Here is a 26,941-nt window from a genome sequence, read left to right on the forward strand (position 1 = left end):
TTGCTCTTGGACTTTCTTTTCCTATATTTCCCAAGGTCATGCATATGTCTGGTCCTCCCAGTTATGCAGGTAATGTTCTATACTTGCCTCTTGAACAACATGGGTTTGAACTGTGTATGTATGTCCACTTATGTGCAGATTTTTTTCATAAATACAGTCAGCCTTCCTATCCTTGGGTTTTGCATGCATAGATTCAACCAATTGCAGATGGGAAACAGTATTTAAAATTTTTTAAAAAATTGATTTCAGAGAGAGATAGAAACACCAATGATGAGAGAGAATCATTGATTGGCTGCCTCCTGTATGCCCCCTACTGGGGATCAGGTCTGCAACCCAACTGTGACCTCCTGGTTCATAGGTCAATGCTCAATCACTGAGATACCATGGCTGGGCGGAAAACAGTATTTTTGATCCATGGTTGGGGATCCATGGATATGAAGGGCCAACTGTATGCATTGTTCTACACTATCTATCTATATAAAACCCTAAGTAACCAGACAACCTGACGACCAGCCAGTAGCTATGACGTGCACTGACCACCAGGGGGCAGACGCTCAATGCAGGAGTTGCCCCCTGATGGTCAGTGCGCTCCCACAGTGGGAGTGCTGCTCAGCTGACCCTCAGGTGCCAGAAGTGCAGCTGCAGTTCTCCCCCTGTGTGCTCCCCCTCCCCCCCATGAGGTAGCCGGTAAGGCCGGCTTACAGTAGCGTGGAGGTCCACTGATCCCCATAGGCCAGGCTGAGGGACCCCACTGGTGCATGAATTTGTGCACCAGGCCTCTAGTTTTATATAAGGGACTTGACCGTTCTTGGATTTAGTTATCCACAGGGGTCCTGGAACTAGTTCACCCAGATACCAGCGGATCACTAAAGTTTTGGGAGAGTCAAAAGTTAAATGTGTATTTTGAACTGCACCCACCGTGTTGTTCAAGGGTCAACTGTATTTTATTTTTGTGAAAATATTAGTTCTTTTTCTCTTTCTTGGATCCCCAAATTTACAAATTTATGTTTCCACCTCTTTTTTTTTGTTTTGTTTTCACCTCTTTTATGCTTAAGTTATGCTCAATAGTTGTATGAGATATTAAACGTGTAGAAAGTTACAAGGAAGCAAAAAACATCATCTATAAGCCACCCAGAGGCTAATTGCTGTAAACATTTCAGCTTATTTTCTCTCTTTATTTGTGGACTTGATTTGCATAATTGACATGTGGAAAGTAAAAGGTTGTGTGTTTGCTGTCCTTTTTTGCTTAACAACATGAGCATTTTTCTATGACGATTAAAACGCTTAATAGCATTTTCCCCAAGTTTTTTATTTTAAAAGTTTAAACCCCCAGAGAAGATGAAAGGATAGTACACATTTGTTCTCTGTGTGTATGTTTGCATGTGCTGGATCATTTGAAACTAAGTTGCAGACATAATTCCCCTTAAATATTTTAGCATTTATCATCTAAGAATAATACATTATTCTATATCAGTGGTTCTCAACCTTCTGGCCCTTTAAATACAGTTCCTCATGTTGTGACCCAACCATAAAATTATTTCCGTTGCTACTTCATAACTGTAATGTTGCTACTGTTATGAATCGTAATGTAAATACCTGATATGCAGGATGGTCTTAGGCGACCCCTGTGAAAGGGTCATTCGACCGCCAAAGGGGTCGCGACCCACAGGTTGAGAACCGCTGTTCTATATGATCATAATACCATCACCACACCAAAGAAAATATTAATCTATAATAATAAAAGCGTAATATGCAAATTGGCCGAATGACTGAACAGCAGAACGACCATCTGGACGACCACACTATGACATGCACTGGTGCCAGGCAGCCAAGGCAGGTGCAATGTGATTGGGAGGGAGGGGGCCCAGCCATCACTCCATGATTGCCCACAGAGGGAGGCCCAGGACACCCTTTGTGCGGCGATGACGATGGATTGATCACTGAGCCCTGGCTGGGTGGGCAGGGCCTTCCTCTGCTGGGGGATCTATCTCCCCACAGAGGGAGACCCAGGCCACCGGCCAGCGACACTGGGGGGTGTGTGGGGCCAATCCATTTGCTGTCCCCTGCAGAGGGAGGCAACCGGTGGTGGGGGAGGAGGGGGCAGCGCTGCATAGATGGCCAGCAGTAGCAGAGGTGGGGGCGGGGCCAGCTCCCGGCAGCCTAGGGAAAGAAAGCCCCGGATTGGCCCTGATTGCCAGCCTGGCCTAGGGACCCTACCTGAGAGGTCCCCGGATTGCGAGAGGGCGCTCGCTGGGCTGAGGGAAACCGCTCCCGCTCCCCCCTGGCCTCTAGTTCCTTAATATCTGACAACATAGTTCATATTAAAATTTTCTCAAAGATGTCGTATATATATATATAAGTTTTTAAAGAGTGACCAGTCTTTTTTTTAAAATATGTTTTTATTGGTTTTTATTTTTATTGCAGGCCCACGCTCTATCCACTGAGCCAAACCAGCTAGGGCGGGACTATTCTTTTGTAATATTTGTTGCAGATTTTTCCCTAGTTGTTATTTGTCTTTTACTTTTGTTTATTATGTTTTTTGACCTGTGATATAACCTTTTTAAAAAATACATAGGCCTCTGCCCTAGCTGGTTTGGCTCAGTGGATAGAGCGTCAGCCTGCGGACTAAAGGGTCCCGGGTTCAATTCCAGTCAAGGGCACATGCCCAGGTTGCCAGCTCGATCCCCAGTAGGGGGTGTGCAGGAGGCAGCCGATCGATGATTCCCTCTCATCATTGATGTTTCTGCCTCTCTCTCCCTCTCCCTTCCTCTCTGAAATCAATAAAAATATATTTAAAAAAATACATAAGCTTCACCCTGGCTGGTGTGGCTCAGTTGGTTGGAGCATCGTCTTGTAAGCCAAAAGGTCGTGGGTCCGATTCCTGGTCAGGGTACATACGCAGGGTACATATGGGGGGGGGGGGGGAGGGATAGGGATGCCTACGAGAGGCAACTGTTTGATGTTTCTCTCTCATATTCTTCTCTCTCTAAAATCTCTCTCTTCCTCCCTCTTCCTTCCCCTCTCTCTAAAATGAATAAAAACATTCTCAGGTGAAGATTAAAAAAAAAATACACAGGCGTCTTACCTGTGTTTTATTCAGACATTCTGGTTCTATATATGTATTCTAAGATTTTTTACTATAGTATTTTTGTCAACTGTTTGCTTTAATAGATTTATTTTTGAACCCCTTCCCTACACATCTAATCCATATCTATTATCACTTGTCAGTAATTCTCTTGAGTGCAAGATTTTTCTGTCCCTGCTCATACCTTTTCAGAGAAAGATAAAATTCAAGTATGTTTGTTCCTTTCTTCTGTTTAATGATTGTGATACTTAATTCTGTGCACTGTTTTTGGTGCTTGTCTGTAGAAAGAAGCAATAATGGGGTGAGTGAGGCATTTTACTTTTTCGAATTTGCTTTAATGGTGGTTGGTGTGTGGGGAGTCACAATAAAATTCCAGAGTGCTTTGAGCAAAATGTCCCAACCTGTCTGGGAACACGTGATTATATCTTTCTGCTGTGTAGTGTTTTGGGACGGTCAGTGGAACCTGCTCCTCCTGTGGGGGAAGAGAAGGAAGAATTGGAAGACAAGGAGAAGGGAGAAAAGGAAGAAGATACTCTAGATGTTGCCACACATTCCCTTGATGCTGAAGGTAACTTTATGCCTTTTTCAGGATAGTAGATTGTTTTAAGTCCTTTTATTGTGAGCATATAGACATTAAGTTTTTTCTTTTTACCAGGTTATAGATTTGTCATAAATTGAGAATAGTTATTAAGAAATTTGCTTAGTAGCCAAAGATATTTCACCTAATTTGGTGTTTAGGAATTTCCAGGTCGTTGGATAGCTCCCTTTGTGCATATTGACTCCTCTTCCTTTTGTAATCAAATATTTTTGGGATGTATGCTTTACGGGGCTGGAAGTACATTGAATTATTGAGTATGGGGTATGGTTTTTGTATATTTTCAGGAAGTAGACATAGTCTACTTATATTAGGTGCTTGCAAGGTTTTATAGTATGCAACTTTTTTTTGCTTCATTACACATTTTCCCCCTTCACTTTTACTGCTTTTATTTTGAAAAATTGGGGGAGGGCAAGGCTTTGATTTGAAGGATGTAACATGACCTTCTTTTGCTAAGTGATAGCACCTTGCGTGGTGCATAATATTGCAGGATGATACCTAATTTCTTTGGGCCTTGTTCCTAGATCCTGCCTCATCACAGTTGGGCTTTGGGGCTCTGGAACTCTCCCAGAGCCAGGATGTTGAGGAAAATACTGTGCCATATGAAGTAGACAAAGAGCCTCTACAGTCAGTAACCACCAACTCTGGTTATACGAGGCTGTCTGATGTGGATGCTAATACTGGTATGAAACTGTTTTTTGGCATTTGGAGTTGTTTATCAGGATTTTCATCTCGTGCTAGAGCTCTTCTTTCCTCGATAACATTTTATAGCTATCTAAGTTAATATAATCTACTAGAGGCCCCGTGCACAAAAATTTGTGCACTCGGGGGGGAAGGGGGCGTCCCTCAGCCCGGCCTGTGCCCTCTCGCAGTCTGGGACCCCTCGGGAGATAATGACCTGCTGGCTTAGGCCTGCTCCTGGGTGGCAGAGGGCAGGCCTAATCCCTAGGTACAGCCCCTGGTCGGGCTCAGAGCAGGGCTGATTGGGGAGTTGGGGCGCCGCCCCCTGTCATGCACAGAGCAGGGCGGATTGGGAGGTTGTGATGCCACCCTCAGTCACGCTCAGGGTAGGGCTGATTGGGGGGTTGGGGCACCACCCCCTATCACACTCAAGGCAGGGTCAATGGGGAGGTTGCGGCACCACCCCCTGTGATGCACAGAGCAGGGCCAATCAGGGGGTTGGAGCACTGCTTCCCCCACCCCCGTCACGCACAGAGCAAGGCCCATCAGGGGGTTGGGGAGCTCCCCCCTCTCATGCACAGAGCAGGGCCCATCAGGGGGTTGGGGAGCTCCCCCGTCACGCACAGAGTAGGGCCGATAGGGGAGTTAGGGCACCACCCCATGTCACACACAGAGCAGGGCAGATCAGGGGGTTGGGGCGCCACCACTGTCACACTCAGGGCAGGGCCGATGGGGAGGTTATGGCTCTACCCTGTCACAGACACAGCAGGGCCTGTGGAGGGGAGGGGGGGGTTGGGGCACCACCTCCTGTCTCACACAGAGCAGGGCCGATCAGGGGGTTGGGATGCCACACCCTGTCACACACAGAGCCACAGGGGGTTTGGGCGCTGCACCCTGTCATGCTGATCTGGTGCCAGGAGACCTCTTGGCTCCACTGATCCCGGTGCTGGGAGGCATATTACCCTTTTACTATATAGGATAGAGGCCTGGGGGCCGGCTGGTTTGCCCTGAGGGGTGTCCTGGATCAGGGTGGGGGTCCCCACTGGGGTGCCTGGCCAGTCTGGGTGAGGGGCTGAGGGCTGCTTTCAGGCTGGCAGTTGTTGATTGAAGCTCCCAACCGCTCCTTTTTTTTTTTTCTGGGCCAGCTTTAGCTCTGGCTCTAGCTCTGAGGCTTCCGCTGCTGGTTTGTTTGCCGTTCTATAATCGATACAATGTATAACTTCAGCTCTGAGATCCCAGCCGGCTATATTTGTTACAAAGTTTAAAACTGCCAGCTCAGAGGCCTGCAAGGCAGGCGGGGAACGTTGGAATCTGCAGTCCCTGGAGCAAGCAAGCCTCATGTTGTCTTCCAGCTGCCTGGCTGCCGGCCGCCATCTTGGCTGACAGTTAATTTGCATAAGGATACGCTGATTAGCCAATGGGAAGGGTAGCGGTCGTACGCCAATTACCATGTTTCTCTTTTATTAGTGTAGATGTTAATACAGTAAGGTTGCAGAGTTGTCTGGCAAGTACTTGTCAGTTGATGACTTGCAGTTTAGTGTTTTTTGGTGAGTTATTGGTTGTTTTCTTTTTTGGAAAATATATTATTTTCTAATTGGACTTCTGTCTATTAAAATCTTTACCTTTAAAAAAGCATTAGGGACTGCTTCTAGTACTTTGAAAAATTAAATATCTCCTTCCTTCTTTTTTTTTTTTTTTTTAATATCTCCTTTCTATCTTCTAAAACTTCAAGCAATTAAGCATGAAGAACAGTCCAATGACGATATCTCCATGGCAGAACAGCCCAGCAAGGATGTCCCTGTGGTAGCACAACCCAGTAAGGACATACATGTGGTAGAAGAGCAAAATCCATCAACTGCAAGGTAACCCATCTTCTTTCTAGAAAGTATTTTTGGGTTTCTGCTGTAGGGTTATACTCATTTCACTTGGCCAGGATTTTCAGAAATTTTTGATTTTCATCTCTCCCTCTTCCTCCCCCTAACATTTTTCTGGTCCAATATAAACGTTGATTATTCATGAATTCTCTTTGTGTCCTTATCTTTAGGCATATTACAAAGCCATTTTATTGCTGCTGTAACTATAAGCATTACTCCTTAATCTTTGGTTGCTACTCCTCTCTGATCTTTGTCTACTGCCTCTCTGTGGGAGGTATTCTAGCCTCTCTGGTGTTAGGAGGAGTCACATGAATATTATATTTGAAAGTCTTACTATTTCTGTACTTGAAGAGCACCCAGATTGTTTTGGGTTATTGGGTAACCTGCATTTGGTAGTTTATGATAAAGATGCAGGGAGATATTCTTTCCCAAGTTCATTACGCTCTTAATTTGGTAGGAATTGGGCAGTATATCTCTCTTCTGCCTGTTGTGATTGTTGTTTCTAAAACAGTATGGCATCTGGTCAACAGCTCAGGTTTGGAATTGGCAGAGGAAAAGTGGGATGCTTCCAGTTTGGGGCGGGGATAACTAAACATTCAATGTTGTTACTTCCTTCTGTAGAAATAGTGGGGAGGGGGCAGGTGTGGGGTGGAGGGGGTCGATGGGGAAAAAAGGGGACATCTGTAATACTTTCAACAATGAAGATTTTAAAAAAAGAAATAGTGGGGAATGGGGTTCTGGGGTCCTGAATAAAATTGAATATAAAGAGAAGTTGACTTTCTAATGCAAAACACTCAGCTTATAACTGGGCCTGAGTTTTTAGGCCTGCCTGCCTTCTTGCCTGCCTTCCTTCCTTCCTTCCTTCCTTCCTTCCTTCCTTCCTTCCTTCCTTCCCTCCTTCCCTCCTTCCCTCCTTCCCTCCTTCCTTCCTTTTTTAATATGTTTTTATTGATTTTAGAGAGAGGAAGGGAGAGGGAGAGAGAGATAGAAACATCAGAGATGAGAGAAAATCATCGATTGGCTGCCTTATGCACGCCCTCTTCCACAACCTGAAACCTGGGCATGTGCCCTGACTGGGAATTGAACTGTGATCTTCTGGTTCATGGGTCAATGCTCAACCACTAAGCAACACTGGCCAGGCTAGGCTTTTCTTTAGGAAGTTGCACTCTAGCTAGTTTTGCTATTCTGTTTACTCTGGGTAATTGCAGAGTAGGTAAATCTCATAAGAATCTGGAAAGGGATCAGCAATGAATGTCTTACATGTGTGAATAGTACTAGTGTGGAGTCTTGGTTTGGGGCTTAGATTTAGTAGATCAAATGGAAAAGGCCAACAGAAGGTAATGTGTGTGGCAATAAGTTCAGAGAATAATTCACACCCAGGCCCTTTCCTTGGAAGGTCATTGGTAGAACTGGCATTGCTGTAGTCTGGATTAAAATTCTTCATGCATGTGTAGATAATAGCATATATAACAAAAATTCCTAAATGACTCATCAGTAATCTCATGTAGTGCAGCAGTGAGTAGAGTTGAAAAGAGGTATTGCTGTGTGAGAGACTTAGACAGGCTTTGAAATGAGCTAAGGGCTTTGTATCATCAAATAGTATCTTACTTAATTTTCACTAGGTAGTTATATATACTAAAACTATTGAAATTTTTGAAATTATTAAAGGGAAACAGACAAAACACAGGAAAAGTTTATTAGCTCAAAGATGAAAACATGTGAACATAGCAACTTTTTCTCCTGGTGATGTGAATCTCCTAGGTCAGAGGACATGCCTCCTAGTCCCAAAGTATCTCTTATTACTGTGGAAACAAAAGAACAAATATCTGCTCAAGAAATACTGGAAGGTGGACTGCAGATTCCGAAGTTACCAGAGCCTGAGGTTTTGTCAACTCAGGAAGACTTGTTTGACCAGAGCAATAAAACAGGTACAAAGAGTAATTAGTTGATATATAGTTCCTCTTGTCCAAAGATAAAAACTTTTTATTTCTGTTTTGTGGCTACTGTTTAAGTTAGAAGGTACTTTATAGATATGCAGGCTTGTTTGTGATATGGAAGGAAAATATGCCTTTAGCTGATTAATGAGAAAGTCTTTTTGAGAATGATTGTTATTTAACATTTTAACATAATTTTCTCTCTCTTTTGGAAATGGAGATATTGAGGAGTAATAGCTAATGTAGTAAATTTAATAACTATGGACAGAGTAGCTATTTCTTTTGTCATAGGTCTCCCAAAATTTAACATAATTAAGTATACGTTTTTTCATATTCCCCTGGCTAACTGTACTTATCTGTTTGTTAGTTCACAAATAGGAAGTTATGGTCTAGGAGAAAGAATGTAAAACTTAGAAGACTAGGGTGGTATTTGTTTTACATTTTGTTAACCCCCACCAACCCTTTATTCTGTTACCTCACAGAGCCAGAAAGCTTCAGTAATAACTAGCAAAGTATACCTCAAGTCCTCATGTTGTCAATAGGTTATGTGATTTTGAATGAAACAACATATAACAAAACCAATTTATCGTAGGCTAACTGATATAAAGAAGAGGTAAGTTTACAGGACATTTCATTAACATTAAAACAAAAAGATGTTGAATGAGATGACATTGTTGGAGGACCTGCTGTAATGTGTTGGTTGTAATGAGGGAAGAAGAGAGGGTTATATTCCTTTACTATGCTGTCAATATGTGCAAAACATCCAAAGAGTCACTAAGGAATCTTTTTTGGTCTCTCGCTAAATCTATAAGGTTGTATTTAAGACATTCCTTTATACTTGGGATTACTAAAGCTGATACTCCATCTGTTGCTTAGACGGGACCAACAAGAGACTCTTCATACTGTAAATCAGTACTGGCTATTTATATATCCTTTTACTAACATGTTAGTATTTTCTGTCTCCTTTTGAGGAGGCTCAGGTTCTAATCATGAAAATTGCTGCATTCATATTATTAAGGTGTCATATGTATTATTTTGACTTCTCCCAACTCCATATTATGGCATGAGCTTACTTCACCTTAGGTAGACCTTGAAATAAAAGTCTCACTTGCTGTTTTATAATAGAACCTTCACAAGAAAGAAGAGCAATCAAACAAAGGTATCAGGATTCTGGCCTTTTTCAAGCTTTAATCATGACATAAAGGACTAAGGAATTCTTTTTGTCAATTTTTTATTAAAAAAACCTATAATTTAGTAGGGAGGGGTGTTTAGCATGACATTTCATTAATTGTACTATAATTAGAAAGCAGTTTCTACCCTCTTGGAACATGGTTGGAAATCTGTTTATTACTCTTTTTGCAGTTCAGAGTGCTTTTTTGTTTGTTTTTACAACTCAGTCATGTCAGTCTGAGAAGTCAATGTAACTAGATTTTTTCCCCCCAATAGTTTCTGATGGTTGCTCTACTCCTTCAAGGGAAGAAGGTGGGTGTTCTCTGGCTTCCACACCTGCCACCACCCTGCAGCTCCTGCAGCTCTCTGGTCAGAGGTCCCTTGTTCAGGAGAGCCTTTCCACGTAAGTAAACCTAAAGCAGCTCTGCCAGGGAGACATGTGCCTGAGGGTTTACGGCTAGGGTTCAAAGAGCTAAACTTGCCCACAAGTTCAGCATTCTTTTTGAAACCAAAAGGTAAAATCTAGGCTCTAGAATTTTGGGGGTAAGAACTTAGTAGGACCATTGAAGGTAGGTAGATCTGCTTTCCCATTTGGAAATTTTATAATAGTATCCCAAAGGTTTCACTAGGGAAGAAACTGCCCGATTACTAAGAGACTGTTATACCTCCCAAACAAGCATTCTGCTCTTTTATTTGACTAAAAATTCTTCCCATTTAATAGGGGTGGGAAATAGGTTATACTAGAGTAAACATTAGTTGGATTTCTTTTTCTCTGTGTTAGGGCAAAGAGGTTTGTGCTTTTAAATAAAAATGTGCATGATCTTTCTAATAGGCAGAAATGGAGTAAATATTTTGTCTCAAAAATCAGCAGATGAATTCTTTTTCTAGTACTTTTCTCATCTGTTTTTCAACCATGATGTCCTTGTGTCTGATCATTCATTTTCTCTTATAATCATACTAGAGGCCTGGTGCACAGAATTCGTGCATGGGGGCATGGGGGTCTCCTCAGCTCAGCCTGCACCCTCTCCAATCTGGGACCCCTTGACTGCTGGTTTAGGCGTGAAACCAGGGATCGGGTTTCATAAACCAGCAGTTGGATATCCCTCTCACAATCCTGGACTGCTGGCTCCTAATCGCTCACCTGCCTTCCTGCCTGGTTGCCCCTAACTGCCCTCCCCTGCCGGCCTGATCACCCCTCACTGCCTCTGCGTGCTGGCCTGATTGCCCCTAACTGCCTCCCCTGCTGGCCTGGTCATCCCTAACTGACCCCCCGCTGCTAGCCAGGTTGCCCCCAACTGCCCCCGCCCTGCCAGCCTGGTCGCTCCTAACTGGCCCCCACACCGGCCTGGTCACCCCTTATTGCCCCCCCTGCTGGCCTGGTCACCCCAAACAGCCTGCTTTTTCAGTCATTGGGTCATTCCTCACTAACGCCCTTGTCAGCCTGGTTGTAGGCAGCCATCTTGTGAGGGCATGAGGGTTAATTTGCATATAACCTCTTTATTATATAGGACTAGAGGCCTGGTGCACAAAAATTTGTGCACTCGAGGGGGTCCCTCAGCCTGGCCTGGGGTCCCTCAGCCTGGCCTGTGCCCTCTCTCAGTCTGGGACCCCTCGGTGGATGTCCACCTGCTGGCTTAGGTCTGCTCCCTGGGGGAGCGGGCCTAAGCTGGCAGTCAGACATCCCTCTGGCAGCCCCGGAGCCCTCGGGGGATGTCCACTTGCCAACGTGGAGCAGGCCTAAACTGAAGTCGGACATCCTTAGCGCTGCTGAGGAGGCAGGAGAGGCTCCTACCACCACCGCTGTGCTGGCAGCCATCAGCCTGGCTTGTGGCTGAGCAGAGCTCCCCCTGTGGGAGCGCACTGACCACCAGGGGGCAACTCCTGCATTGAGCGTCTGCCCTCTGGTGGTCAGTGTGTGACCAGTCATTCCCAGTCTTTCTGCTGTTAGGGTCAGTTTGCATATTACCCTTTTATTATATAGGATGGCTTTATGCTTACTTTTTTTTTTTTTTTTTAAATATATTTTATTGATTTTTTACAGAGAGGAAGAGAGAGGGATAGAGAGTTAGAAACATCGATGAGAGAGAGACATCGATCAGCTGCCTCCTGCACATCTCCTACTGGGGATGTGCCCGCAACCCAGGTACATGCCCTTGACCGGAATCGAACCTGGGACCCTTCAGTCCACAGGCCGACGCTCTATCCACTGAGCCAAACCGGTTTCGGCATTATGCTTACTTTTTAAAAAATATTTTTTTATTCATCAGAGAGAAAGGGAGAGGGAGAGAGAGAGAGAGAGATAGAAACATCAATGATGAGAGAATCATTGATCGGCTGCCTCCTGCATGCCTCCTATTCTGGATCAAGCCCAAAATCCAGGCATGTGTTCTGCCCAGGAATTGAACCATCACCTCCAGGGTCATAGGTCGACTCTCAACCACTGAGCCACGTGGGCCGAGCTACTCTTTTTTTTTTTTAATTCTAATTTTGGATATGTCTCATGTGAGAAATAGTTATTGAAATATTATTGATGGCTCTTCCACAAGCCTCAGGTAGCTTTTTGAGAGAAATGCTAATAAGTATTGGTCTGAATGGCTTAGACATTTTTGCTATTAAAAAGGAAGAAAACAGGTGCAAAACTGTGGCTGTGGTTAAAAATAATCTGTGATTTTCTCTTTCTATAAAGGAATTCTTCAGATCTTGTTGCTCCTTCCCCTGATGCTTTCCGATCTACCCCATTTATTGTTCCTAGCAGTCCCACAGAAGAAGAAGGAAGAAAAGGTGAGCTCTCTTGATCTGTCTGTTGATCTGAGATTAGAAGGGGAGCAGCACTTCTGCCTTGCAAAATATACTGTTTCTTTATATGTTAGAACACTGACCTAAACTATTCAGTAGGACTTGTCTGTCTTACCTTTAGGGAAGTGGCCTAGTGTAAAGTGCTCGTCTCAGTTCTTAGCTCTTCTAGCACCAATTCTCTTGAGAACTCGGTGTTGTTGACTTAATTTTTAAAAAGACCCTTAAGGGGAAATGTTCAGGTTTTCAAGTTAAATTCAAATGAATTAGTATAGTGAAGAGCTGGATTTATTACTAATTGCCGGTAATTTTCAGCAACATATTTGCATGTTATTGATGAGAGGGAACCAAAAATTGTTTTGTTTGTCTTTATAGGCTATTTTGTTATTATTTTTTTAATATATTTTTATTGACTTCAGAGAGTAAGGGAGAGGGAGAGAGAGAGAGAAGCATCAATGATGAGAGAGAATCATTGACCGCTGCCTCCTGCTTGCCTCTTGCTGGGAATTAAGTCTACAACCTGGGCATGTGCCCTGACTGGGAATCAAACCTTGACCTCCTGGTTCATAGATCGACACTCAACCACTTAGCCACACCGGCTGGGCTATTTTTGTTATTATCAAAGCAGTTTTTGTCAGAGTGGCTAGGAGCAGGTTGTAGAAACTTTGACTTCATTCACTTTCTCCTAGGGATTTTATACTTTATTCACAAGAAAATTTTTCCTTTTACTTAATTTATCTCATTATGTAAACTTTTTTTGCTCAATACTAGTCTCCTATCCAGTCATTCAAGGTATTTCTAAATTCCTACAAAACCTTTTCCAATAAATTCCATGATTTTCTCCTTTTCATACCAATAGTGGTACAATAACTAATTTTTATTGAATACTTAGTATATCCCAGACACTATTTTATGTCCTTCCTTTTGGTTTTAGGTGCTTTGTTTTTTATCATTGAATCAATACTAGGAAGTAGGTGTTACTTTTATCTCTGTTTTATAAATGGGGAAATGGAGGCACAGGGAGATCTCACAACTAATAAGTCATAGAGGCAGGATTTGAACTCAGGCAGCTGCCTCCATAACTGTTGGGTATATGCCTCCTATGATATCCCCCTCTCTGCTCTCAAGTGATATAAATATAGAAATATATTTAACTGTTTTTCAAGTGTAATTTACCCATGGCAAAATTTAATCTTATATTTTCTTCTGCCACAAAGTTTCTGTCTGGCTATTTTCTCTTGAAATAATTTGTAGGTTTCCAAATGGACTAATATTCTAAGCATAGCATGATTGATTAGTGATGTCTTAAGTAAAAAATAAAAGTCAATCTATTCTACAAAAACTGCTATTAATCAAAATACGTTTGGTTTATATTTAGAACCATTTCTTCTATCTGTAGTGTGAACATATAAAAATAATTATATTAAAGGTGCTTTCTCCCTGATTGTAAACATCTATGTATATAAAAGGCTAAATGACCGACCATACATACGTCTGACTGACGGTCCATCCGGCCGGTACAGATGACGCACACTGGCAATTTAAAAATAAACATTGACTCATGCGTGCACGATATCTGTCCCTGTCTAACAGTGGCCTCCCATTTAAATTAATTTAAACACAGTTTCCCATGATGCTAGCATTTGCAATTACTATTAATAAATCACAAGGACAAACTGCAGACAAAGTAGGATATTCCTATCTGGACCCGTTTTCGGACATGGTCAGTTATATGTTTCTTTCTCTCGAGTTTGAAGAGTGTGTGATGTTAAAGTTGTAAATACTTCATCACAAGGGAAATTAGTCAAGTACTCTGAAAGTGTTTTTACTCTTAATGTGGTATACAGGGAGATATCAGAATAAGTTTAATCAATTTATCAATCATTTTTATCAATGTTGTTTTTATATCATGTTTTTGTTGTTTTTCTATCATGTCTTTGCTTTTATATTATGTTGTTATTGTTTATTTATTAATGAATTTGTATATTACTAGAGGCCTGGTGTACAAAAATTTGTGCACTGGTGGGGGTCCCTCAGCCCGGCCTGCCCCCTCTCACAGTCTGGGAGCCCTCAGGGGATGTCCTACTGACTGCTTAGGCCCGCTCCCATGGGGAGGTGACCAGACTGATCAAGGGAAGGCACTGCCCCCATCACCCCACTGCTGCTGCCACTGCTGGCCGCTGCGGCTGCGAGGCCTGAGCCCCGGGGCTTACAGCTGCTGGGGCTCACAGCTGCCTGAGCCCACTGCTGCCTGAGCCCCAGGCCTCGCAGCTGCTGTGGCTTTGTCTGGATGGAAGTCTGCTCTCATTAGTATATTACCCTTTTATTAGTATAGATTTTATATACATTTTGCTGTGGCTTTGTCTGGATGGAAGTCTGCTCTCAATAGTATATTACCCTTTTATTAGTATAGATTTTATATACATTTTACTAATTTTCTTTCATCTCTGACACTTCTATTATAGAGAAAGGATGAATAGCAATATTAAAATATTTCTTCTAATTATTTTCCTTTCAGTGTGCACGAATCCGTGCACCAGGCCACTAGTAATTAATAACAGGCATACTTAAGATATGTTGCAAGTTTGCTTCCAGGCCACTGTAGTAAAGTGAGTATTGTAAATATTGTAATAAAGTGAGTAATCTTTTTGCTGGTGGAGAGTCTGCCTTCAATTTGTAAAAAATGCAGCATCTGTGAAGCACAATAAAGTGAAGTGCAATAAAATGAAGTATGCCTATACTCATTGTAGAAAGTTTGGAAAGCATATAGGAAAGTAATGATAAAAAAATAAAATAAATTGAGAAGAAAATAAAAATCACCCATGATCCCACAATCCAGATATAATTATAACTAGTTTATTTATTGATTAGTAAATAAACCATAACAACATGATATAACAACAAAGACATGATATAACAACAAAGACATGATCTAAAAACAACAAAAACATGATATAAAAGCATTGATAAAAACAATGGCTGATAAATTGATTAAACTTATTCTGATATCTCCCTGTACACCACATTAAGAGTAAAAACACTTTCAGAGTGCTTGATTAATTTCCCTGTGATGAAGTATTTACAACTTTAACTTTAATGTCACAGGCTCTTCGAACTTGAGAGAAAGCAACATATAACTGACCATGTCCAAAAACGGGTCCAGATAGGAATATTCCTACTCTGACTAGAGTTTGCCCTTGTGATTTATTAATAGTCATCGCAAATACTGGCATCACGGGAAACTGTGTTTGAATTAATTTAAATGGGAGGCCAGTGTCAGACAGGGACAGATAACACGCATGTGAGAGTTAATGTTTATTTTTAAATTGGCTGTGTGCGTCATATGTACCAGCCTGTCGGTCAGTTGGTCGGACGGTCAGACTTATGTACGGTTGGTCACTTAGCCTTTTATATATATAGATTAGCATTTGGATATATTTTCTATGCATAAATATAAAGAAATATCTTTACACATTTGGGATCATGTTATGTATATGATTCAGAGTTCTTTGGTTTTAATAAAAAATAAAATATTTTCCCTTGTTAATTGTATTTTAGATTTAATGTATTTGCTTAATACTTGTTCATAACTGTTTGTAGGATTATGTATGCTTTTTGTAGTTTTGTTTTTTGCTAAGATTATTAACCTAAAGCCTTTTTATATGTAGTGCTTAGAGCAGCAGGTCCCTAACACATTAAGCGCCCAGTCAGTCACCATGACTGACAATATACTTTCCATCCAGAAGACAAAACAGGCTGGGCGCTTAATGTATTAATAAGTGCTTTGTCATGGTGAGAAAGATAAAAAAGTATAATGGGAATATTTAACACAGCTGTGGTAGTGTAATAACGGCGTACAGCAGCAGATCCTGACCGAACCTAGAATTAGAATGGAAGGTGAGGTTGAGGCCAAGTAAGCAGCAAGGGGTTGGAATTGGGGTTGGGATTAGCTGGTAACATGAGAGTGATGTTAGGAAAAAAACTGAGTGGCAGAGGTAGTTTGTGAAAGTGGTATAGAGCAGTGATTTTCAACTTTTTTATCCTCGTGGCACACATAAACTGATTACTAAAATCACCAAAAATATTTTTTGCCCATCTAACAAAAAATAGGTATAACTTTCATTGATTTACAATAAATAAATAAGTAAATAAATAAAATTTGGAATTCCCTACTCTTTTTTGCTCCAAATTGACTTTTTAAAAAATCAGGTGCTTATACTTTGTATATATGAAGTTCTGGTACCAAGAATTAACCAATCAGTTTCAACCTTACTAGGCGACATGACCAATAAGATGCAACTCTATTATATGACCTATATATCTGTGGTTAAAGATAGGGCATTCACATCAGACGGCTATTGTTGTGTTGGCTGTTGTCATTTCTTTTATTTGACAAGCTAAAGGAAAAGAGGTCAGTGGCCCTGACTAAATAGTCAGGTAGTGCATGTTTTAAAAATTCTTGTATGCCGTGGCCAGTTTGGCTCAGTGGATAGAGTGTCAGCCTGCAGACTGAAGGGTCCTGGGTTTGATTTCAGTCAAGGGCACATACCTTGGTTGCGCTCAATCATAGGCCATGGTTGAGATACATGCAGGAGGCAACCAGTCGATGTGTCTCTCTTATCATTGATGTTTTTATTTTTATGTCTTTCTCTCCCTCTCCCCTCCTCTCTGAAATCAACACAAATATATTAAAAACAATTATTGAAAACCACTGGTTTAGAGCAAGTCTCTTTGGAGTCAAGTTGTAAGATAAGGGGGAAAGGATTGATGAATCAAATACCTAGTTAGGTTCTGAGGAAGATGCTGATGGCCTGCAGGTGGGTAGTATACTATGGGAAAACAAGGCTTTGTGCCTGTTTCCCTCCTAAGCAATTTGTCTTAGGTTAGTGTTTTGTACTTAGTTATTTGATTTATCAGTGCTAATTGGCATTGGTAGATTTTTTTTTCTTCTGTATTTGTCCTGGTACCCATCTTTCTGCACTTAGCAGTTAATGCAAATATAATGAGTTCATAAATATGTAAATATTTATTTAGAGTGGTAAACAAGTTCACTATATTTCAAGGCCTATGGCAGAATATATGATGGCTAAATTAAGTGCCATTAATTTGGGCTTTTCTATGCAAAATGTGAAAAATGAGTTATAATCAGGAAAGAGGCTCAGAAGTTTTAACATTTCATCTAGGTAGGTGGTTATCCCCAGGTGAAACCTACTTTAATCTATAACTGACTATTTTGGGAGCTTGCGGAAGGAAGTATTTCGGATTTTTATGGCCCAGTCAATCTATCAGCTTTTCTGAAAATCAAGTTAGTGTTTTTTTTAGGAATGGAAATTTCTATAATGTAACTAGAGGCCTGGTGCATGAATTTGTGCACCAGTGGGGTCTCTTGGCTTTGCCTGTGGGATCGGGCTGAAACCAGCTCTCCGACATCCCCCAAGGGGTCCCGGATTGCAAGAAGGCACAGGCCAGGTTGAGGCACCCCACTGGTGCGCAGCTGGGGCCGGGGAGGGACGCAGGAGGTTGGCCAGCTGGGGAGGGGCCACAGGAGGGCTACAGGGCATGTCCAGCCCGTCTTGCTCAGTCCCGATTGACCGGACCCCAGCAGTAAGCTAACCTACCAGTTGGAGCGTCTGTCCCCTGGTGGTCAGTGCACGTAATAGTGAGCAGTTCAGCGGCCTTAGCATATCATTAGCATATTATGCTTTGATTGGTTCAATGGATGACTGGACACTCAGCATTTTAAGCTTTTATTACATAGGATTTTTACTAGTGGTATTAGAAGTATTAATGAATGCTTATTTCTAAGTTAGTTTTACCTGTTTTAAACCAGATGAGCCAATGGATATGTCAATGTTATCTGAAGAAGAAAGAGAATCTTTTCAGAAGAAACTTAAAGATGATGAACCAGCGGAGATAGAAAACCTCCCTGTCCTACCTGAGCCCACTATAGCACCACAAGCCTCAACACCAGTGTCTCAGAGTGCACCAGTCTTCACTCCTGGGTCACTTCCTATCCCATCCCAGCCTGAGTTTTCTCATGTGAGTATTATAGAAAGATTTTTTTCCTAACATTAAAAAAAATAATTTTATTGAGGTATAATTTATAAGCCATAAAACTCACCCATTTTAAGTGTATAGTTTAGTGATGTTTTAGTTAATTTACAGAGTTGTATAACTGTTGTCACAATGTTCTAGTTTTAGAACATTTCCAGAGTCACCTAACATCTTGTCTTTAAACTTTTTGAAAATGTTACTGCAAAACTAAAAGGGGCCATTAATCATTATTTTACGTTAATGCAACTACTAGTTATTTTTATCTTTCTACATGCCTATGTTTTTGTTTTGTTTTGTTGGTTTTTTAAAAATTGATTTGAGAGAGAGAAAGAAGGAGAGATGTGAGAGAGCAACGTCAATTGGCTGCCCATCACATGCACCCCAACTGGGAATCGAACCTGCCACCCTTTGGTTCATGGGATGATGCTCCAATCAATTGAGTCACACTGGCCAGAGCCATGCCTACATTTTAAAAATATATTTTTATTGATTTCAGGAAGGAAGAGAGAGGGAGAGAGAGATAAACACATCAGTGATGTGCTCGCTTCGGCAGCACATATACTAAAGTTGGAACGATACAGAGAAGATTAGCATGGCCCCTGCCCAAGGATGACATGCAAATTCGTGAAGCATTCCATATTTTTCTATTAGTAGATGTTTAAATTTTCATTGTGAACATAAACATGGATATTGACTTACTCTTAGGAAATGTAAATATTTCCATCATGATTGATTGGACTGAGATGAACACAGTTCTGCCAGCAGATATGTTTCAAGGCGTTGTAAACCCCTATTTATGCTGAACATGAGCTTCTCTTTGACCTCATTCAGAAAATGTTGGAGTATGAGCCAACTAAAAGGATTACTCTCAAAGAAACCTTAAAACATCCTTTCTTTTATCCCCTTAAAAAAAACCTACATAGATCTCTAATTGTACAGTGAAAGAAGAGATTTTATAGACTGTATCCGTCTAATTAAGTTATCTTGTACCGCTTTTGTAAATTTCTTAAACTTTTATATTGCCTTGTTTATTTTGTTTGGATAGTTTGATTTGTTAAGTCCATAGCTAATTAATGAACATCTTTTTCAATGATTTCTGTATAAAATGATCTATTCAGAATAAATTTTTTTGTGTTTATGAAGTTTAAAAAACAAACAAAAAAAACATCAGTGATGAGAGAGAATCATTGGTTGGCTGCCTCCTACACCCCCAACACTGGGGATCGAGCCCACAACCCGGGCATGTGCCCCTGACCAGAATAGAACCTGGGACCCTTCAGTCTGCAGGCCGACGACGCTTTATCCACTGAGCCAGACGGACTAAGGCCATGCCTACATTTTAAAAAATCAAGCTGTTTATAGTGAACATACAACTTTAATCTTTTTCCAGTTAACATTGTATCATAATGATTTTTTTAGTGTTACCTCAGTTTCATATTATCCTTTCAAAACTTGTAAAATATTTCTGGATGTAACATAATTTAATTATTCCTGTGCTGAGGTTATCAGGATTTTTTAAAAAAAAATAATTCTTTATTGTTGAAAGTATTACATATGTCCCCTTTCCCTCCCCCCCGCCCCCATTGACCTCCTCGAGCCTAGCGCCCCCCTTCCCTCTTCACCCCAGGCCTTCAGCACCCTATTGTCTGTGTCCATGGGTTATTCATATATGTATTCAAGGTCAGGATGGTTTTTAGTTTTCAAATGAGAAATTATTTTTCTTCTAAAAACAAGAAAGCCCAGCCAGTGTTACTCAATGGTTGAGTGTCAACCTATGAACCAGGAGGTCAAGGTCAGCGCATATGCCTGGATTTTGGGCTGGATCCCCAGTTAGGGGGCTTGTAGGAGATAGCTGACCAATGATTCTCATCATTGATGTGTTTATATCTTCCTCTCCCTTCCTCTCTGAAATCAATAAAAATATATTTTTTAAAAAAAGCAAAGGAAAACTAACATCTCATTTGTATAATTTTAAATATTTAAAAAAGAATAAATTTACGTTTTATGCATAGGGAATTGAAGGATTTTAACTAAATCTAAATGACTGTATTATATTGTCAATCTAAATGCCTGTTCTTATAAGACCTTAAGTGGGGAGTTATTTTAGTGTTATTGGGAGAACTTCTTTCATGCCTTTCAGTTTACAGGTGTTGTAATGGAAGTTTATATTTAAAAATGAATAGTAATATACCATAAATTTAGTGAGGAAGAGAGAGGCAGTAGGAAGAAAGAAATGAAATTGCTTTATTTGTTCATTTTGTTCATTTGTTTAATGAAAATTCCATTTTGTGCAAATCATTAGAAGTGTTTTGGTAGAGTGGTTAAGAACAAGGATTCTAGCCCTGGTTAGTATTTCTCAGTGGTCAGAGCATCAGTCTGCAGATCGAAAAATCACGGGTTCCATTCCTGGTCAAGGGCATATACCGTAGTTGCAGGTTCCCTGGGACCAGTAGGGGCGAGTGCAGGAGGCAACCAATCCATATGTTTGTCTCATGTCAATGTTTCTCTCTTCTCCCCCTCGCCCCCAACTCCCTCCTTTCCACTCTTTAGAAACCAATGGAAAAAATATCCTTGGGTGAGGTTATTTTATTTTATTTTTAAAAAATATTTTATTGATTTTCTACAGAGAAGAAGGGAGAGGGATAGAGAGCCAGAAACATCGATGAGAGAAACATCGATCAGCTGCCTCCTGCACGCCCCCCACTGGGGATGTGCCCGCAACCAAGGTACATGCCCTTGACCGGAATCGAACCTGGGACCCTTCAGTCCGCAGGCCGACGCTGTATCCACTGAGCCAAACCGGTTCGGCTGGGTGAGGATTTTAAAAAAATGCTTCAAATTTTTATATTTTTTGAGTTAATGATCATATTTATAAATCACCAAGATAATATAAGAGTTGCTTTCTACTTTTTTTTTTTTTTTTAATATATTTTATTGATTTTTACAGAAAGGAAGGAAGAGAGATAGAGAGTTAGAAACATCGATGAGAGAGACATCGATCAGCTGCCTCCTGCACATCTCCCACTGGGGATGTGCCTGCAACCCAGGTACATGCCCTTGACTGGAATCGAACCTGGGACCTTTCAGTCCGCAGGCCGACGCTCTATCCACTGAGCCAAACCGGTTTCGGCAAGTTGCTTTCTACTTAAAATAATGATTCATTAATCTATAAAGTGGTAAAGCTAAAATAAATAAATAAGGAAACAAACAAACAAACAAACAAGGACTCTAGAGTCAAAATTTGCTGGACTTACTCCTGGTTCTGCCATTTCTGTCTTTGTGACCTGTTGAAACTGAGCTTAATTTTCCTCAGCAAGTCAAATGGGGATATTGATATTACCTAACTAATAGGGTAGTTGAGAAGGTTAAATGACTTAGTATACTATGTAAAGTGCCTAGGATAGTGGGTTGCACGTGATAAACACTCCATAAGGATCAGCTGTTGCTAGCAGTGAAAGTAAAATTTTTCTTTAGCTTTTATTTTTCTGTTAACGTTATACATGAACATATATAGTTTGGAGGAGCCATTAGAATTTAGGAATGAGAGCTATAAGCACTGATGCAGAGCATTAAGGGTTTTTCAGAAAAGGTAGGTGATATTAGAGACCACTTACTAGATGTCTATCAGTAACTAAACAGGATTTTTAAGGAAATGAAAGTCTATGCAGTGGTATCCCTACCTGGGGAAGTGATTCCTGGCCACAAAAGGAAAACTGACTTTTTGAAGAAAAAGACACTATTGAAGAAATTGCCGTACCTTCAACATTTACCAAAGACCATCAGAGTCAGAAATAAAACCAGTAATGAAAATTTGAGACAAATGAGTGATGCTGAACATAATTCAAAGGTCCCTGGAACCTAAGATGACCTAGTCTAATTTTTTGGACTCATATTTTAAGATTTCTCAGCCAGTACAGTCCATGCCTTCTAAAAAATCTCTGAATAGTACCTTTGCAACTTATTTTTTATGTTTAGGGGTTGATTTTTATAAAAACCATTTGTAAAAGCCAGAAAAGGAGTCAGATAATTAAAATGAGGTCTCTCCCCATCCATACTCAGAGACAACCACTTTCAGTTCTTTAAGCTTTTTCTTGTTATTTACCTACATAATTATATATATTACCAGAGGCCCAGTGCACGGGGAGGGGGAGTGGGTCACCTCAGCCTGACCTGCGCCCTCTCGCAGTTCGGGACCCCTCGGGGGATGTCCGCCTGCTGGCTTAGGCCTGATCCCTGGAGATCGGGCCTAAGCTGGCAGTCAGACATCCCTCTTGCAGTCCGGGGCTCTTGCAGTGCAGGACCCCTCGCTCCTTACTGCCCACCTGCAGCGGAGGCAGGAGAGGCTCCCTCCACTGCTGCTGCGCTTGCCAGCCATGAGCCAGCTTCTGGCTGAGTGGTGCTCACCCTGTGGGAGTGCACAGATCACCAGGGGGCAGCTCCTGCATTGAGCGTCTGCCCCCTGGTGGTCAGTGCATGTCATAGCGACTGGTCATTCTGCCGTTTGGTCAATTTGCATATTAGGATTTTATATAGGATTATTATATTTCCATACGTTCTTAAAAAAAATTTTAAACTATTTCCCCATGTTTCCTGTATAGTGACATAATTTTGTTTAAATAATTATTGTGAATTTACATTATTATGAGCACTATTAACATAAACCAGTGATGGCGAACCTATGACACGCGTGTCAGAGGTGACATGCGAACTCATTTTTGTGGTTGATTTTTCTTTGTTAAATGGCATTTAAATATATAAAATAAATATCAAAAATATAAGTCTTTGTTTTACTATGGTTGCAAGTATCAAAAAATTTCTATATGTGACATGGCACCAGAGTTAAGTTAAGCATTTTTCAAAATGCTGACACGCCGAGCTCAAAAGGTTCGCCATCACTGACATAAACACTATTCACAGCAGAGCCTGTGGAATATTATGATTATTTTTCCCTGTTTGCATAATTTATTTTCTCTGGAATTGATAATTATCTTTTTTATATTTGTTTAGACTTCTGTGAACTATTCACTAAATCAGTGATGGCGATTAAAGATTGACTCATATTGAATGTGGTCCAGATAGTTCTCCATCCATCCTTATCCAGAGTTCTGAATGGGTTTTGCTCACTTAGCTCTGTTATTCTGACTAGACCTGCAGCGAGCCATAGCACTGTGGATTATTAGGGGCCAGACACTTGGAGGCTAGATCCAGGTAGTCTTTAGAAACATAGCTTGTTGATAGGTTGATTAGCCCTGAAATTTTACTCTGACTGAAATTCTATATAGTATATTGAAAAAAAATTCTGTAATGAAAATCACATCAGTATTTAGTTTGATGATGCCTAAAAGGTATTCATAATGGGGGGCAATGCCCAGCTGGCATGGCTCAGTGGTTGAGCATCGACCTATGAACCAGGAGGTCATGGTTCGATTCCTGGTCAGGGCACATGCCCGGGTTGTGGGTTCGATTTCCAGTGTGGGGCGTGCAGGAGGCAGCCAATCAATGATTCTCTCTCATCATTGATGTTTTTATCTCTCTCTGACTCTCCCTTCCTCTCTGAAATCAATAAAAAATACATTAAAAAAATCATAATGGGGGACAACTCCTTAATGGATATGGTATGGGATTTCCTTTTTGAGTGATGAAAATGTTTTTAAGCCCTAGCTCAGTGATGGCGAACCTATGACACGCGAACTCATTTTTTTGGTTGATTTTTCTTTGTTAAATGGCATTTAAATATATAAAATAAATATCAAAAATATAAATCTTTGTTTTACTATGGTTGCAAATATCAAAAAATTTCTATATGTGACATGGCACCAGAGTTAAGTTAAGCATTTTTCAAAATGCTGACACGCCGAGCTCAAAAGGTTTGCCATCACTGCCCTAGCTGGTTTGGCTCAGTGGATAGAGCATCAGCCTGGAGACTGAAGGGTCCTGGGTTTGATTCCGGTCAAGGGCACATGCCCAGGTTGTAGTCTCGATCCCCAGTAGGGGGCGTGCAGGAGGCAGCTGATCAATGATTCTCTCTCATCATTGATGTTTCAATCTCTCTCTCCCTCTCCCTTCCTCTCTGAAATCAATAAAAAATATTAAGAAAAAATGTTTTCGAACTAGGTAGAGGTGGTGGTTGCACAACATTATTCACTGTAAAGCAGTTAATGTCAGTTTATGTGAGTATCACATTAAAAATGTATTTATAGTTTTATTAGTGATGTCTTATCTATGAGCCTTTGTAAAATGGCTTAATTTTTGAAACAAGAAAATGATACATATTTGTTTTAGAGGATGTATAATGTACAGATAAATGAAAATAAGATCAGTTATTCTGTCTCAGAAATAGCTACTCTTATTTATAGTGCATGTTTATTAACTTAAAAATACATGAAAATTATATTAAAATGTATTAGAAGACTATAACAAAAAATATATTTTTTACTAAAATAAAAAATTTCCGTTTAATGCATAGCCTAAATGTTCTTCTATATCTTTTCATAAACGTCTACAATTTTATGTAATACAAAGTATTCCATTATGTGAGTATATCATAATTTTTAAAATGATTCTCTTTTCAGACATTGAAGATATTTCATATCGTTTCCTATTCTAAATAATAATTTATCACTGAACAGTATTGCATCTAAATCTCAGTTTATGTCCATCAAATAATTTACTTGAAATGGAATTATTGGGCCAAGGGATATATAACCTGTTTCAAGGCTATTGTGTATTGCCAAATTGCCATTTAGAATTGTTGACTCAATTTACACTCAGTCATGTGTGAGAATAAATGAGCAGGCTCAAATTTATGGCTATTTTTATCATTTGGAAAGGTAAACAGTAACACCAGAAATTATGGAATATATAGAATTTTTGGCAACCTATCTTGATTTCTCATTCTCATTCTCTCTCTCTCTCTCTCTCTCTCTCTCTCTTGTTTTACTTATTGATTTGAGAAAGAGAGAAACATTGATCTATTGTTCCACTCATTTATGCATTGGTTTATTTTTGTATGTGTCCTGACCAGGGATTGAACCCGAAACCTTGTTGTATCAGGATGATGCTCTCAGTGGTTCTCAACCTTCCTAATGCCAGGACCCTTTAATACAGTTCCTCATGTTGTGGTGACCCCCAATTTCATTGTTACAAATGGAACATTATTAAAGCATAGTGATTAATCACAAAAACAATATGTAATTATATATGTGTTTTCCGATGGTCTTAGGCGACCCCTGTGAAAGGGTCGTTCGACCCCCAAAGGGGTCTGCAACCCACAGGTTGAGAACCGCTGCTCTAACTGAACTACCTGCCAGGGCCCTCATTATCTTAAAAATCATAGGAAATGAATGTCATACCAGTTATGTCTAGAGTTTTATAGCATTTATGTTTTGCAAAGTAACACACTAAATGTAGTTCTTACATAAAACATATTAAGCTTTGGGTTATTTATTTATTTATTTATTTATTTTGGTATAGCAGAGGTGGAGATTTATTGAAGAACAAGTACAGACTCCCAAGTGGGGAGGGGGAAAGGGTCCCCGGGTTATTATTATTTTTAATGCAGGTATTATATTCATAAAATTAAAATGCCATTTTAAGTGTATAGTTTGATGAATTTTGGGCATTGTATACAAATACGTTACCACAACTACCATCAGAGTATAGGATAATTTTGACACCCTAAAAAGTTTCTTCATAATCCTTTGCAATTGATTTCTCCTCCCCATCCCCCTGATCCCCTCTTTCACCTTAGGTACCCACTTATCTGCCTTCTGTTACAGTAGTTGTTTTTTTTTTGACAATTTCATATAATTGAAATCATAAAGTGTTTGCTTTTTGTGTTTGAGTTTTTTTAAATTAAAAAAAAATTAAACTTACTGCAAAAATATTGGTTTATAACATACAGCATCAGGTGTACAACTTTATGATAGGTCATCTGTATACTTTGTTGTGTGCTTATCACCAGAAGTCTAGTCTCTTCTGTCACCATATATTTGACTCCTTCAGTTCTTTAGCTTAGCATATTTTTGAGATTTATATTGTTGCATGTATTAATATTTTATTCCTTTTCCTTGTTAATAGTATTTCATAACATGGAAATATACAATTTATTCACCAGTTGACAAACATTTGGGTTGCTTCAGTTTTTGGCTATTATGAATAATACTGCTGTGAACATTTGCATATAAATCTTTGTGTGGCCGAAACCGGTTTGGCTCAGTGGATAGAGCGTCGGCCTGTGGACTGAAAGGTCCCAGGTTCGATTCCGGTCAAGGGCATGTACCTTGGTTGCGGACACATCCCCAGTAGGAGATGTGCAGGAGGCAGCTGATCAATGTTTCTCTCTCATCGATGTTTCTAACTCTCTATCTCTCTCCATTCCTCTCTGTAAAAAATCAATAAAATATATTTAAAAAAAAAATCTTTGTGTGGACATACGATTTTATTTACTCTTGGGTTAATATCCACAAGCAGAATTTCTGGGTCATATGGTAATGTATGTTTAACTTTATAAGATACTGCCATACTTTTTTCTAAAGTGGCTGTACCTTTCTCATTCCCATCAGCAATGTATGAGATGTACTTGTTCCATATCCTCACCAACAGGATGTAGTCTTTTTAACTTCAGCCATCCTTGTTGGTATGTGTTGATTAGTGATATTAAAAGTTTTAGATTTTAACATCAGCTTTATGAGTGCTAGAATATTTTGAAATTGAAATAATTATATAGGGTAGGGCAAAAGTAGGTTTATAGTTA

General features: G+C 40.3%; 1 protein-coding gene and 1 non-coding gene across 4 annotated transcripts in view; both read left to right on the forward strand.

Annotated features, from left to right (window-relative positions):
• Positions 1–26,941, forward strand: part of TP53BP1 (tumor protein p53 binding protein 1) — a 104,201-nt gene that overhangs the window by 21,700 nt on the left and 55,560 nt on the right. For all 3 annotated transcript variants that reach the window (XM_070423789.1, XM_070423783.1, XM_070423799.1), the window contains exons 5-11: positions 3,526–3,653; positions 4,205–4,363; positions 6,094–6,223; positions 7,997–8,163; positions 9,616–9,742; positions 12,026–12,120; positions 17,963–18,171. In XM_070423789.1, coding sequence (XP_070279890.1) covers positions 3,526–3,653; positions 4,205–4,363; positions 6,094–6,223; positions 7,997–8,163; positions 9,616–9,742; positions 12,026–12,120; positions 17,963–18,171 — 1,015 coding nt within the window. The remainder of the gene's footprint in view (positions 1–3,525; positions 3,654–4,204; positions 4,364–6,093; positions 6,224–7,996; positions 8,164–9,615; positions 9,743–12,025; positions 12,121–17,962; positions 18,172–26,941) is intronic.
• On the forward strand, positions 18,724–18,830 carry LOC138999719 (U6 spliceosomal RNA). Its single transcript, XR_011469436.1, has one exon. It is a non-coding gene; the product is annotated as a U6 spliceosomal RNA (small nuclear RNA).

The sequence above is a fragment of the Myotis yumanensis genome, unplaced genomic scaffold (assembly GCF_028538775.1).
Source record: "Myotis yumanensis isolate MYYU_CA2020_CCGP unplaced genomic scaffold, mMyoYum1.0.hap1 SCAF_1, whole genome shotgun sequence".
Classification (NCBI taxonomy): Eukaryota; Metazoa; Chordata; class Mammalia; order Chiroptera; family Vespertilionidae; genus Myotis; species Myotis yumanensis.